General features: G+C 41.4%; 1 protein-coding gene across 12 annotated transcripts in view; it reads right to left on the bottom strand.

Annotated features, from left to right (window-relative positions):
• The window catches only part of HDAC4 (histone deacetylase 4), a 474,722-nt gene that overhangs the window by 154,801 nt on the left and 303,404 nt on the right, over positions 1 to 16,517 (bottom strand). For all 12 annotated transcript variants that reach the window (XM_077830169.1, XM_077830172.1, XM_077830164.1 and 9 more), the window contains one exon: positions 2,630 to 2,751. In XM_077830169.1, the coding sequence (XP_077686295.1) occupies positions 2,630 to 2,751 (122 nt within the window). The remainder of the gene's footprint in view (positions 1 to 2,629; positions 2,752 to 16,517) is intronic.

The following is a 16,517-nucleotide window of genomic DNA, read 5'->3' as shown; positions in this document are numbered from 1 at the left end:
GTGGATAGGAGTGTGGTGTCCAGAAGGACCAAACTTAGATTTTTCAACAAAACATGAAAATTGTAGGGATGAGCCAGAGATCCAGCTTGATTTACTGTACTTATGCTAACCGAATACCAATCACCTGTGCAACTTTAGGACCATTTTATCCTAAGAGAACTGTAGCTCAACACTATTAAGACAGCATTCCGCATCTTGAAACTTCAGACTATTTTGGCTCCAAACGGGGAAGCTAACTGAAGCACAATTAACACATATACAGGGACAGGGAGAAGGGGTGGTTGGATGTGGCAGAGGTCCCGGGGGGGACGGGGGGGGCAGTCAGGAAGGAGGGGGGGGTTGGATGGGGTGGCGGGGGGCAGTCAGGGGCAGGGGTTCCTCGGGCGGTCAGGGAGAAGGGGTGGTTGGATCAGGGGCACGGGTCCCGGGGGGGGGGGCAACCAGGAATGAGTGGAGGGGTTGGATGGGGTGGCAGTGGGCAGTCAGGGGTGAGGGTTCCTTGGGCAGTCAGGGGACAGGGAGCAGAGGTGGATGGAGCAGGAGTCCGGGGGAGTGGGGGGGCACATGTCAGGGAACGGGGGTTGGATGGAGCAGGAGTCCGGGGGGAGGGCACGTCAGGAGGCGAGAAGTGGGGGTGGGGGGGATCCGGGGCGGGGTCTGGGCCACACCTGGCAGTTTGGAAAGGCAGTGTCACCCCTAACCAGCCCTCCATACAATTTCTGAAACTCGATGGGGCCCTCAGGCCAAAAAGTTTACCCGCCCCTGCTGTAATGGCACTTTACTTAAAACTTGTCATGATCAGACCATATAAATAAAGGCATCTCAGTAAGGGCACTACAATTCACTAGTGGGGAGGCGGGGGGGAGGGCAGTTTAGGGTGACCAGATGTTCTGATTTTATAGGGACAGTCCCGATATTCACGGCTTTTTCTTATATAGGTGTCTATTGCTTCCCACGCCAACCCGATTTTTCACACTTGCTATCTGGTCATCCTAGGGCAGTCCGTTGCAGGTAAACAGCAATTGAAGTATGGCAGCTAATCAGATCACAGAGTTCAGTAATCAGAGTACAGAGATTTACATATTTGCAACATGGTTACAGTAAAACAATCATAACACGATTATGGAAATCACTGCACATTTTTGGCTGGTGGCTGTTAGCCAATCAGAGTGCAAGGATTTTCACGGTATACAGTTAGAGAAATAGCCATGAAGGCTGGCAGTTTTCAAAAGAAGCCGAAGTGAGTTCTGTAAGCAAATCCTTTGTCCAAATACACCTCTGCTTTTAGAGTCAGAGTTTATTACATCCAGAAGACCACCAGATCATCTAGTCTGACCACCACTGTATCACAGGCCATCACCACTGAACTGAGACCAAGGTTTTACAGCCCACAGGAAACTAGACTATTACGTGCCACAGGCAGAGAACACGAGGGATAGAGGTGCAACAGTGCTTGAGATGATTAAGTGAAACATACCCAGATAATTTTGGAAAGTGATTTGAGCCCACATGCTGCAGAGGAAGGCAAAACACCCTCAAGATCACTGCCAATCTGAGGTAGGGGAGAATTCCTTCCTGATGATACACCTGGCGATCAGTTAAGACCCTGAGCATGTGAACAAGAACCAGCCTGCCAAGCACCTCAGAGAGAGAATGCTTGGTCCCACCTCAGAGCCCTGGTCCTCCCTGTCTAATGTCCCATCTCCGGCTGTGGCCAACTCTGATGCTTCACTGGAAAAGGATATAATTGGGGGGCTGGAGGTGGGGGGGGAGAAAAATCCCTTCCTGACCCTTGCAGGTGGCCTGCTGAAATCCTAAAGCATGAGCTTTCTCCCCTTTTCCTTTCCCCTCAAAAAAAATCAAAAAGAGCATTTTTAAATAGGGAAGTTTAAAATTAAATGGGTAATTTTAAAGTTCCCTATTTAAAAGGTACTTTAAAGACACAGTACTGTGTGCTCAGTCCTTCCCAGCATGGCTGTTAGTGAAATCAAGGGGAGCCCATCAGGGTGTATTTATTCAGAGAGTTTTAGGCTGTTGAGGTTAGAAGTGAAGGTTCCATGTGATGTGGAGTTGATGAGAGTAGCCAATCAAAACAGATATTTGCATAATATATAGCTGAGAAATAACTGGCCCCTCAATCAAAGCACAGGGAATAGCAAAGCTCAGAAACAACCATACACAGGTATGAGCCAGTAACTTTACTGTAAATCCTCATGCTTTGACTGGCAGAGATGATTATTTTTTGCATAATATAATACACACAACAAAAAAGCCCTTAAAATAGTATTAAGAAATATGCTTTTTTCTTGTTTAATGAAACACTTATTGACCAAAGACAAATCTATTTTAATTTTGCACTTGTGAGGATGACAAACTCACAAATGTCATTAAATTAGGCTTCCATGTGAAGTTTTTATAATTCTTAATAAATTTCTGCCTGGCCAAACTAAACACTAAACACTTTTCATTCATTCTACACTGCTACAGGGGTAGAGGTGTTTATAAAAAAGGATTACATGTTAAAAACATCACCCATGATTTTAGTTAACATTTACTCCTTTTACAAAAGGACAGACTGCCACAGTAAAGATATTTAGGGTGCAATACAGAAAATTCATATTGGATTTACCTGTTTTTCGGAGTGGAAAGTCATCTTTGGAATCGTACATCCCCAGTACAGGGTGATTGTAGGTGCCTGATACTCCACTTTGTGGGGGGGAACTCTGGTCAAGAGAACTGTGCTGCGTTTTCCTATATAGGAAGGAGTAGAAAGAGAAAGTGGAAACTTTACAAAAGTTAAGTGTAAGGGGAGATAGTATAGATTAATCTTCTCTGTTTATATTAAAGGATCCTGTACTGACATTCAAAGCAGTGAGAGTTAACCCTGGACAATGTGGTCAGACAAAAAGAATGTTACTCAACTTGTGAAGTAACTAGAGTTCTTTGAGGTGTGACCCCCTGCAGGTGCTCAACTTCAGGTGTGCACCTCTGCCTCTGCGGAAAGATTTTTGGTAGCAGTTCCCATTTGGCTTGCAAATGTGCCCTACACATCCTCCTGCCCTGCAATGAGGCTATATAGGAATGCATGTGTAAACCACCCTGAGTTTCTTCCCACACAAAAACTCCAAAGCAGAGGGGAAAGAGGGCAGATAGTGGATCACCTATAGGGGAACACACCTGGAAGAACTCCAGTTACTGCAAAAGGTGAGTAACCTCTCCTTCTTTCAGTAGTGTCCCTGTAGGTGCTCCATTTCAGGTGACTTCTGAGTAGTAACCGCTTTAAGAAGGCGGGAGGTTCAGAACTGAGTCCAGCACTAAGGAGAGGACTATGTTACCAAACTGCAGCATCCAATTTAGCAAAGTGAATCAAAGCATAATGGCTGGAAAAAGCATGCACCATGGTCTATGCTGCAGATTTCACCAACTGGAACATTCTTGAGTAGGGCTACGGATCTTGACTGTAATCTAGTAGAACGTGCAGTCACTCATAGGGGAGGTTGAGCATCAGCCAAGCCATACCAGGTAATAATACATCCAGAGATCTTCTTAGACAGTCTCTGCCTGGAGACAGTGAATCCCCTAGACCTATCTGCAATAGAAACAGTCTAGGGAACTTCCTGAAAGCTCTGGTTCTCTCCAAGTAAAAAGCTAATGCCCTTTTAACAACCAGTATATGGAAGATGGCTTCCTGTGTAGTCTGATGTGGCTTAGGAAAGAAAACTGGAAGGTGAACAGACACTAAGTGAACCTTGATGGAACTCATATAGACCTGATGTCTTCAATTTCAACAGGTAATCCAAGATTGTGGAAAGACAACTGAATAGGTGAAAGTGGACGGTGGTTACACCAAACATGATACCTTCTCCATTTCTGAAGGAAAGTATGTCTTGTAGATTCCTTGCTGGTATTTAACAGCACATTTTACTTCTGATGAAAGGATGCGTCTAGTCCCAAGAACCATTGAGGAATCATGCTTGGAGTTACAGAATGTTCAGACTGGGGAGAAGTTTTCTCCCTGTATTCTGATACAACAGTAAAGAATTGATCAGGAGTCTCTACAGAGGACGAGAGGAGAGTCTGATGAGGTAAGGAAACAAAACTCGTCTTGGCCAGGCTGGTGCAATCAAAGTGACCCCGGCTTGGTCTGACTTGATCTTGCTGAGAATCTTTAAAAGCAATGGAGTTGGTGGATATACATACCAAAAAATAAATAAATAAAAAGATTCCTTGTCCATATAATGAGAAAGGTGTCTCCTAGAGGTTCTGGATTGAGTTCTCCTTTGGAACAGAATATTCTGCACTGTGTGTTGGCTACAGTGGTGAAAAAGTCAACCTCTGGAAACCCCCCCAGCTAGAAATATTTTCTTAAAGACTCAAGAGTTCAACTCTCATTTGTAATTTGGGGAAACAGTCTGCTGCGGTAGTATGCCATAGTGTTTTGTCTACATGGGACATAAAAAACCGAAATGGCAATCGGACTAGCTATGCACCAATTCCAAAGCTTTATCACTTTGCACATATGCAAATACGCTCCACCCTGACTACTGATATATACACAAGCTATGTTGTGTGTCCTGATCTTGAATGACTTGTTTTTGATTAGGGGAAGAAAGTGGAGGCAAGCATTTCTGACCGCCCTTAACTCCAGCAGATTGACAGGCAAGTCTTGCTTTTGCTTTGACCATTTGCCTTGGGCAGCGTGTGGACCCATATGTGCTCACCCTCCCAAGAGGGAAGTATCTGATATTATCATGACAATAGGGGGATTCTGGATTTTGGGATTCCTACACAAACCTTGAAAGGATCCTTCCACCAGGTAAGTGACTGCAGGACCCGACTGGGTAAAGACACCTGTTTGTTCAGACTGTTTGTGCTGGGCACAAACTGTCCTGAGCCACCCTTGGAGACATCAAAAATGTAATCTGGTGTTCTGTGTTACCAAAAAGGCAAGCTGCTACATGGCCCAGAAGCAGCAGACATGTCCTTGCTGGAACTTGAGGGCTGAGCTGCATTCTTAGGATAAGGTTCTTTAGAGTGAGGAACCTGTCAGGAGGGAGATAAACCTTGCCTGTCACTGAATCCAGAAATACTCCTATAAAAAGTATTCACTGTGCAGGAGTCCAGGCCGATTTCTCAAGATTTATTTGTAAGCCTTAACTGCAGAATAATCAAGTTGTTTGAGCTGTCAACAGCAACTCCTGATAAGCTGGCCTCTAATGAGACAGTCGTCAAGGAAGGGAAAGACAGTTATTCCTATGTAACAAAGGTGGGAGGCTACAATCACCATGATTTTTGAGAAAATCCCTGGGGCAGAAGAAAGGCCAAAGGGTAGGACCTGGTACTGGTAGCGATTGTCATCAAATGTGAAACAAAACATCGTTTGTGAGAGGATGAATTTTTTATGAATTGTTATATGGAAGTAGGAATCCTTGAGGACGAGAGTCACAAACCAGTCCATGGACTCCATGGAGGGAATTATAGCTGCTAGGGATACCATCCTGAATTTCAGATGTTTGACATGTTTGTTCAATTGTCTGAGATCCAGTTTCTTGAGTATTAGAAAATATCTTGAATAGAACCCTTTTCCTGTGTTGAAGTGGAACCGGTTCTGTGGCTTCTAAACTTGGGAGTAATGTGATCTCCTGTCTCAGCAATTGATCGTGAGAGGTGTCCCTGAAGAGAGATGGGGAAATGGGATGGGATGGCAGGATGGAGACAAACAATCATGTAACCAGATTTAATGGCCTTCCGTACTTACCTGTCTAATGTTATAGTCTCCCAGGCATGTTAGTATAGAGAGAGGCAGTGTTCAAACTGAGGAAGAGGGTTGGAATGGTACAGCTAAGAAACCCTCACTATCGGGTGGTTTAGACTCTGCACAAAATGATCAGAACATGTGTTTGGAAGATGCTGATAGCTGGGATGAAGCAGCTGAGGTAGTCATTGGCTTTTTTTTTTAGAAAAATCTTAGCCGGTGGGGTTCAGATGGTCTACGGAAGGTGGAAAAACTGAGCAGGACAAGATCTTTGAGCCGACTGAGACCGGCTAAATTTCTTTTATTTGCAGGTGTGTATATCCCCAAAGATCTAAGTGTACTACGAGTCCTTAAGGGTATGATGTGAGTCTGAAAAGACCTTGTGGCCATTAAATGTCCTCAGCAGCCGATTGTACTTCCCATAGGAAATTAGACAACTTAAGCCAGAAAGCTTGTCTCATCACTGTTGTGGTGGAAATAGACCAGACTGCAGTGTTGTCTGCAACAAGTGAAGCCTAAAAGACATCTTCACCAAGAGCAGACCCACCTTTCTTTTGGAGCTAAACTGACCTCAGTGTTCCTATGGTAAATGGTCAATAAAAGCATTAAACTGCTCATAGTTCAGGTAGTCATATTTCAACCTCAGGGCCTGGTGATTTGCTATCCTGAACTGTAACATTGTCAAAGAGAAAAGGAGTACTTGTGGCACCTTAGAGACTAACCAATTTATGTGAGCATAAGCTTTCGTGAGCTACAGCCCACTTCATCGGATGCAAAGAGTAGCTTTTATGACCAAGAAGGTCCAGACACTTCTAGTCCTTGTTATATGGAGTAGATATTTGAGCATGCTGTCTCATTAACTGTATCTACAACCAGAGAATTTGGTGCCTGGGGTGAAAAAAAACCTTTGATTTCATCACCAGGATGTAGTATGTTTTATCGGCATATTTGCCTGTAGGGGTGACATTGCTGGAGTTTGGAGTTTGCCAAGATGGTCTTGGCTGGCTCTAAAAGAACTTAATCAGCAGGGCCACTCGTGCTGAAGTAGAAATATGCAATATGCCCAAGAGCTTGTGATGTGAATCCTGGACCTCTTCCAGGAGAATCTGAAGAATGTCTACCATCCACTTCAACAGTCCTGGAACTGCCAAAAATCATCAGCTAATGATGGCGGTGGTGGTATTACTGCCTCAACGGGTGATGAAGAAGAGATATTTGTAAGGAAGTGACCTTTTCTGCCCTCACCTCTTGCTGCTCACAGGTCTCCTCTGCTGATTCAGAGTGGAGGGGAGAGGTAGACAGTGCTGGAGAAAGAGCTCTTTTATGTTTCTTATGAAACTGAATCGGGGCCCCTCAAAACTGCTGGTGGTACATTGCCTATGGGTCCAAATAAGGCGAATGAGGAGGACTAGAAGGCATGGGGGTAGGTAGCTATCGGTCGTTGTCTCAAGGATCAACTGGCAGAGGTCATGTATCCTGCCTTCCTTGCATCTGAAGAGGAGAATAACATCTCCTTGAGTAAACTGGAGCACTTTGAGCCAAAAGCTCTGAGTCTGAAAGCTCTTCCACATATTGTGCAGGAGGCGACAACCCTACTTCCTGAATAGTAGAAGTTGGGCAAGCCGTGGGTCTCACTACATGTGTGGTCAGTGACCCAGCAGATCTCAATACTGAGAGATGTCCAGATGTTGCAAGGAGGGGCCACTCGGGCTCATTTGGTAACATGAGATCTTTTAAGGTACCGTGTGGTACCAGGAGCACAGCAGATTTTGGTATGGGCACAAAGGTTGTTCTCGATGTTGTTGTCTGAGACACTGATTATGGCACAGAGGGTACCACAGATTCCTTTGAGATCAGACTTATTATCATGGGCTTTGATGATATCAGTCTTTGGAACCATGACCTTTACCATGGAAATATGGGACTTCACTGAAGTCTTGAAGTGCTTCACTGAATCCAAAGTGCTCAGAGCCTCATTAGCAATCCTTCTGGGGCCTGAGGTCTCTGGTGACCAAATCTTCTGAAGAGGAAGTCTTCATTGTGCTCCTCTAATCTCCTTCCTTAGTCTTTGAGTGGGAAGCCCTCAGTACTGCGGTAGTGGTTATAGATACCTCGCTCATGGAGAAGGTTGGGAGGCTGGGGTCTCCACACTGTCTTCATTTTGGAAGCTCTTGATGACAGTGATCATGATATAGACAGAGCACTTACAGAGGTAGAGAGTCCCTGTAACAGGAAGATTCTCTGCACCTAGGTCCAAAGCTGGTTTTAAGACATGCTCATCATTAATAGTCTATACTTAATTTCCCTGTTTTTATAGGATCTTCCCTTAAAAGAAGTGGAAATCTTGCACTTGTTGGGGATATGCGAGTCTTCCAAGCAATGAATATACTGAGAATACCCATCGCTGATGGGCAAGGCTTCTCTACAGAAGAGGCATCCTTTAAAGCCAGCATCCCAGATAAAAGGGAAAAAAAAAACTGACTCCCCTCAATAGGGGGAAAAAAAAAACAACAAAAAATATATTTTGGGGGAAAAACAAAATGAGAACAGTTCCAACAACTATAAAGTATTAAATACCCTACAGACTACTGAAGAATTAACACTATACACTATTCTAACTCTAGAGAGAAAACTAGCACACACTAAACTGGCCGATGGCAGTTGAGAACGAACTGAGGGTGGTTCACACTCACAGCCCTATATAGCAGAGGTGGGCAAACTATGGCCCATGGGACCCTCCTGCCCCTCCTGGTTGGGCCACACCTGGCTGTTAGGGGTGCCATAGCCTCCCCTAACTGACCCTCCATACAATTTCAGAAACCCGATGTGGCCCTCAGGCCAAATAGTTTGCCCGACCCTGCTATATAGCCTCAGTACGGGACACAAAGATGTGTAGGGCGCATCCGTGGGCCAAACGGGCACTGCTATCAAAAATACCTGATCAAAGGCACAGGGTGCACGCACATCTGAAGTGAAGCACCCACTTGGATACTAGTCGAAGAAGAATCTCGGTCCTTTTTCTTATTTATATTCTAATGTCTTTTTGCTTTGTTCCAGTTTCCTTTTTCCTACACACCCACCTGAAACTACACTGAAGAGAAAATTTAAGAACTCAGGCACTGATATTGCAAGGCAACTAAGGATATGCAAAACTTTAAGCATGGGAATAGTCCCAGAAAATAAAGCCTAAGTTCAGCAAGATTTTTAACCAGGTGTGCAACTTTTAGCATATGCTTAAGTACTATGCTGAATTGGGGGTCTACTTAGTGGGACTACTCAGATTCTTTAAGTTAAGAACATGCTTAAGCACTCTGCTCAAAGCCTGAGTTAGTTTTTGCTTCTCCCACTGACGGTTCTTTGCTGAACTGGAACCCAAACTGGAGCATAAATATGATGGTAAAATTAGAAGAAAAACATTAGCCACAATCTGTAGACTTTACTAACAGCAGCAGTGCTGGATAGGTGGTGTCCTGGAGATTGCTTTAAGCACATACGTAGGCCCCAATTGAGAAAAGTACGTAAGTCTTTTGCAAGGTTAGAGCCAAATTGCTCAATACCTTTCAGAATCAATCCCGAAAACTGATAATTTACAGTTTTGGTTTTTTGTTGTTTTATTTTGTTGGTTTTGTTTTAGAAGGCTACTGGATGTAAATTATGCCAAATTTGCTAAAGATATTCAAGTCATTATTTTTCCAAGCCTTCTGCAAGTACGTTGGATGAATCTGTTCTGGTTAATGAAGTGTATCACTTTTGCCAATTTATTTGAAGTTTATAGGCTGATTTTGAAGCCTGACCAAGATACAGTTTTGGAAATCTCCAGATTTTCCATATTAATAGTCTGCTAATCCTTTTAGCAATGTATAGGTTAAGCAATGCAGCTGTCAAACAATTTTCACAGAAATATTTTTCATAAACAAGAAGTCCGGATGCCCCAAAGCAAAGTTTACTACCAAGAAGCGTCAATCCACCGAGGCACACTATGTAGAAAGCCACTCTTTGGTCTTGTCCATACAAGAAACTGTTAATCTTATTGTTGCTTAAAGTACACAGTGATATCAGGTTAAACTGTTTTCACCACTTTGTTAGAGAATGTATACTAACTTCAAAAATGAGTTTAGAGGTGATTTCTCAATCACAGAAAAAAGGAAGACCTGAATACTCCAAACATTTATACATCATAACTGTTTGTAGGACTGGGATCTAAAATGTGACACCTCTATGCCACCTCTATGGCACTATGGGATATATGCATCCATACCCTTAAAAGAATTTCACAAGTCTGGTAACTGATCAGACCTTGAAACATCTAAAATTGCACAGTGAAGTAAATTCAGGAGCATTTCTGATCATGCATGTCTCCAAATACAAATACACATAATTTGAACTGCTGTGATCCTTCTCACAGGTTTGCACAGTAACTATGTATGATACTCCAACTATACACACATGGCATTTATGTCTGAATGTACATTCAGTTGATGTATCTGTGATGGAATCTCATGCATACATAGAATGTATGCACCCGTGTATATTTGATTAATCTCAGTCAATGCAATCATAAGTACATCTACCCAGAGACTCACTTAGTAAGTTTGGGTTCCAGATGCATTCATAGTAAACTTCCATGTCTTCTTCCTTTTTTTGGGAAGCAGCCACTCTCACAACTCAATTCCAACAAGACAGGTAATTGAGAACTCCCTCAGAAAACTTAACAGTTCTGCCACTAACCCTACAGTGCCCTGTCCATATTACAATGAAACCAGCTGAATCAACATTATAGCATGTTTAGACCGCTACAGAATTATGACTGTCAAATTAGTTTTAAAAGTTATACAGTGGACAACAATATCATGACAAATTTTGAAAGTAGTTGTGTTACGCCTCATTACCACAAACTGACAATTATAGTATGGAAAGGACATTTAAATAGTTAAGAATGAATGTGAAACATGAATCTAAAACAGTTTACAAAATGGCATGAAAGCATTTGTTGCATGTAAATACAGTCTAAATATGTATTCCATAACAAACCCTTGACTAAATAATATTATTGAGTTACATCTTTGAAGAACTGACAGCTTCTGTCCTTCATTTAATAGATCCTTTAGTGTACAGCTGTACTCTGAAAAGCCACTGTGTAAAATTGGCCCCTTCTCAATCAGCAGATGTTCTGCCTGTGTGTATTCAGAATCACATCTACTTACTTCAGTGATCAAAATAAATAGTGACAGCTTTTTATTCCCATTAGCCCTGCAGAGCCAACAAAGCTGACAGAGAGAACTGGAGTCAATTTCTTCTTGTGCATCAACAAAATTCTAACACATCTGAAATCCCTTTGAAGGCAACAGCGTTCCACAGGGTTCACTCATGACAATCTGAAAACAAGTGGTGGTATGCGTGCAACTAGGAGCAGAATTCAACCCTTATTACACATTGCAAGAGGAGCCAGTTTGTTTTTCATATCCTAGATGGAGTTTGAAACTAGAGCAAAGGAAATAATTTTCCTTGTAAACTGCACACAGTTGATATTGAAGTTACTGACACACAAACATGAAATCCCATAATGCCATTTGTACAGATTTGCTTTTCAGAGCAATGTCTTCTGCATTAAAATTCTGGATCTCAATAAACCTTAACAAAGAGAATGAAGTAAGTGACTGTCTAGAGGTATGTCAATTTTGTGTCTGTTCTGGAATCTGGCTTGACTGTTCACAGCACAGGTGTCATGCTTCTTTTCTGCTGCATTCATTTTGTGTATTACATATAGTTACTGCTGATTACTTCATGTCAAGAGTATGCCTATACCTAAGTATCTAAATCAGTGACTTGGTAGCCTATGTGATTGTATACATACATGTGCCAGTAATTTGTTAATTTAAAAGGTCCTCCTCTTCCCTTCTGAAAGAATGGAAACTGAAAAGTTAGCCTTCTGACTGAGGCCTCAACAAGCAAAGGGTTCTCTTTTTAAAAAACGTCCTGCAAGTAAGAATGAACATTTATTTGCTAGGGCTGTCAATTAATCGCAGTGAACTCAAGCGATTAACTCAAAACAAATTAACTCTATTAAAAATTAATTGCGATTAAGCACAATTTTAATCACGATGTTAAATGATAATAGAATACGAATTTAAATCTATCATAAATATTTTGATTTTTTTTTTTTTACATTTTCAAATATATTGATTTCAATTACAACACAGAATACTTCCATGCTGATGATGCTCATTAAAAAAAAATAATGCATTAATTAAATTTGTGACTGACCTCCTGCGGGGAGACTTGTATGTCTCTTGCTCTGTGATTTTACACCCATTCTGCCATATATTTCGTGTTATGGCAGTCTCGGATGATGACCCAGCAGGTGTTATTCAATTTAAGAACACTTTCATTGCAGATATGACAAAACACAAAGAAGGTACCAGTATAAGATTTCTAGGGTAGTTACAGCACTCGACCCAAGGTTTAAGAATCCAAACTGCCTTCCAAAATCTGAGAGGGACAAGGTGTGTAAGATGCTGTCAAGTCTTAAAAGAGCAACATTCTGATTTGGAAACTACAGAACCTGAACCACAAAAAAAAAGAAAATCCATCTTCTGTTGGTGGCATCTGACTCAGATGATGAAAATGAACAAGCATCCATCTGCACTGCTTTGGATCGTTATCTGCTCGAACCCATCACCAGCATGGATGCCTCTCCTCTGGAATGGTGGTCAAAGCATGAAGAGGCATACGAATGCTAGCATATCTGGCAAGTAAATACCTTGCAACGCCAGCTACAAGAGTGCCATGCGAATGGCTGTTCTCGCTTTCAGGTGACACTGTAAATAAGAAGTGGGCAGTACTATCTCCCGTAAATGTAAACAAACGTGTTTGTCTTGGCGATTAGCTGAACAAGAAAAATGACTGAGTAGACTTGTAGGCTCTAAAGTTTTATATTGTTTTGTTTTTGAGTGCAGTTATGTAACCAAAAAACCCCCATTTGTAAGTTTCACTTTCACAATAAAGAGATAGCACTACAGTACTTGTATGAGGTGAACTGAAAAATACTATTTTTTTTATTTATCTTTTTTACATTGCAAATATTTGTAATCAAAAATAATATAAAATGAGCACTGTACACCTTGTATTCTGTGTTGTAACTGAAATCAATATATTTGAAAATGTAGAAACATCCAAAAATATTTAAATAAACGGTATTCTATTATTAACAGTGCAATTAAAACTGTGATTAATCACATTTTTTTTAATATCATGATTAATCATAATTAATTTTTTAACTGATTGATAGCCCTATTATTTACCTTTAAGAGGAGGGACTACTGGGGATAATCAATGCTGCTACTGGCTTCTAGCGTGTCCTTGAAAGATAGTGAGTAATGCTGCTCTCTCCTATCCCACTTATAACAAACAGCTCCCAACTTCCACTATGAATCTTAACTATACATTTAATGTTGGTTTCTTTACTAAAACCTAGAAGAACCAACTTAGCAACATTTATCACACAAACACTGGCTATTTGTTAAGCACTAGTGCTAATCAAGCTTCTTCATTGGAAACATTTTTTCCAAAGACAAAAAAAGAAGTTTTTCAACTGAAAAAAGATTGCAGAAAATATTTAACTTTTCCTGACTAGCTGTATTAAATGATCATCCCCCTAGGTAGTCCCAGTCATCCTTCACTAACTGATAAACAACCACTGTACCACATATTAGTTAAATCTTGTAATGGATTTATAACAGAATTTATAAACTGATTCTGATTAACAAGACTGACCTTGTGCTCATCTCTAGTATTCAGTATCATATCAAAGAGCTATAAAGGTATGTTTTTTGCAGCTTACAGATGGAGTAAGTTAAAGGAGTGCACTTTAGCTATTTTGTAAATGACTAAGTATTTTCCTGTCACATGAACGTAATTGGGTATTAGACTTGAGAGGAGTTCTGGAATCCCAGGATCTGGAAGGCTGGTTCAAAATTACTGGTTAATTAAAAGTGTATGTGTGTGTGTGTGTGTGGGGGGGGGGGTGCATTATTATTTTTGGTTTACTTGCTCTTGTGAATGTATTGAATCATACACTGTATATTTACAGTCTGACATTTTATAACTCAGTCTTTAATTGTCCTAAATTAAATGGATTCTGATCCCAATGGGAGGGGCTTCTGCCTTGTCTTGCCCAGATGCCCTAGCTGTTGAGATCTCTCAGGCTGATGTCGTCTTGTCCCCCATTTCCTTTTCATGATCCCCACGACGGGCAGGATACCTGGCAGTGGCCTGAAAAGTCTGGTGTGGGTGTCCCAGTGTCAACCTCTGACTGTTGGTAACTCTGTGGAGGATACAAATGGGGATGGCCACAAAATTTGGGATCTCAGTCCTATAAGGTTTTCTGGGGCCTCCACCCTTTTCTTCCCCCCTTTAGTCCCCTACGTCAGCAGGGTAAAGTACGATCTCTCCACTTGCTGCAGAGCAGCAACTGAACTCTGAGTTGGGAAGGCCCTTACATAGGTAATGGGATGAAATCACCAAAATGTGTGCGTGCACTGTCTATCTGCTGGCAACAGCTGGACTAGCAAAGAGGATCAAAAAGAGGATTTGCAATTTCAGAACTTTAAAACATCACAATGTATTTAACCAGACTATCTGTGTTCTGTACTTCAGAATGATTTGAAGAATTCACTGAGTTGTCTGCATTTGCTGTATCAAAGGACAAAAACACTTGTTAACTAACATGCTGCATTACCATGGCCCTTTGATGTAACAATTTAGACTAGATTTAAGACTTTGATCTTTAAATCAATTAAGGGTGCTGGTTTTTATTTTTATATATACACACAGACATACGTGTATACACATATACACACACACTGACACAATATATGTAATACCAATCTTAGTTTTAATAAATGAACTTTTAAGGCCAGATTAAACAGTACACTCTAGCTGCTGTATGCAGCTCTGGAGCAGCACAAAGCAGCCAGAGCATATTGGTCAGTTTTTCCCAACCCCTGATGTCTACACTCACCTGTACTGATACTGGTCCCCCTCCCACACACACAAGCTTCCCCTTCAGCCCTGACTCCGGACAGTCCCCTGTACACACGCACACACAAGTTTATTCTGAGAGACTGAGCTAATGGTAAATTGGTAGTGTGCAACCAGTAAATGGGGTCAGGCAGCGTTTCTAGCTGAGTTACTACTACCTCAGGGTGAAAAAGCTTTGAGCTAGGTCAATTCCATTCTGTTGCAAACTGGGAGGATGAATGAGAATGGTATCTTTAGTTTTCTCCTCTTTCGCAATATTGTCTAGGAAGTCTCAGTCAGCGGAAATGTTGTAGGTGCAGGAACACTGAAGTTTGCCTATCATCACCTGGAAACTGGGTCTAATATTTCTCACTGTGGTGAATTTATTATCTTCATTTTGGATAAGAATAAACAGACTGGAATAGCCAAATCCACAGGGACGCATCTATGTCTGGAGGGACAAAGCCATCTCAGAGTTTTAACTAGTTTCACTCACCAACATCCGTCCTGAAATGAGGGCAGAATGACAGCATCTTTTGAAAAACTGGTGATAAGGTGATTGCTTAAGAAACCTTTTCCTGACATTTATGGTATCACTAATGCCCCTTTTCCCCTCTAAATTTCTCCAGCAAGGATTTTCTCCCAGCAATGGCTAATATTCAGGTGTCCAAGCTAATTCTTTCAGATATGCCAGCAGCCTGTGGTACTGCTGACTGAAAGGTACTTGTATGATTTATTTTAACATTCTACTGTGAACTCTGGTCAGACTGCTGGAAAGCACATAGAAGTGGTTTCCCCTCCTCCTTTCAGAGAAGCGGTGCTGAGTAACTGTTGGAAGAACAATGTTCAGGTCACTAGCATATGGGAAATATTTAAGAGTGTATCTAAGCAGCTCACATCCACCACAATAAAGCATCTTCTCTCGTTAGTAGCGTCCTGATAATACTTTCATATACAAAGAATGGGATATTGGGAAGAAAATAGCTATGCCTCCAGCCCTCCCAATACAAGCTGTAAGTCATTTACCATTTTGTACTTTTCACGGTCTGTTTCCTTATAAAAAAATAAAAATAATAAATATCAATCACTGCTAAATACAGATTGGGTTATATCTCCTTGAGAAACCTCTTTCTTTTGTGTGTGCCACTGTGGCAGTTGAGGTCTGACGGCACAACCTTGCTCACAGTGCCTGTTTTGAATGCCCAAAGGCCAACAGTTAGGCATTTTCAGGACAGGGCCTTCAGCTCCAGAATTCTTTTCCACATTTGGTCCACCACCACCAGACTCAGTTGACTTTCAGGCCACAGTTTCTTCAGGCTTTTGTCTGATTGGAGATGTAAATAAGGTGCATTTGGTATTTTTAATAGTTTAATTTTAAGGGCCAAATCCTTTAATTTTTGATTGGATACATACCAGTAGTGTCAGAGTGCAATGTGAGGAGTAAACTTTAAACATTTTAAAATACATTTAAAATAACTTGAGTGACAATCCAGTGAAATGCAACAGTAATCTTCCCATTATACTAGAGTCCTGATTTTCTAGTATCATATGCTGAATTAAAGAATTTTAGATGCCCAGTAGAGATTGTTCTGTAAGTATAACTACACAGAACAATCCACTTTGAGTGATCATAGATTAAAGAAAAGAATATCAAAGTCCTCTGATAGTGGAAACATCATTATAGACCCTTACATTAGAGACCTCATCCTTGTATCATTAAACACAACAGTGCTTGAATTTAACT

Source organism: Eretmochelys imbricata, chromosome 11 (assembly GCF_965152235.1).
Source record: "Eretmochelys imbricata isolate rEreImb1 chromosome 11, rEreImb1.hap1, whole genome shotgun sequence".
NCBI lineage: Eukaryota > Metazoa > Chordata > Testudines > Cheloniidae > Eretmochelys > Eretmochelys imbricata.
This window is presented reverse-complemented; position numbering and strand designations above follow the sequence as displayed.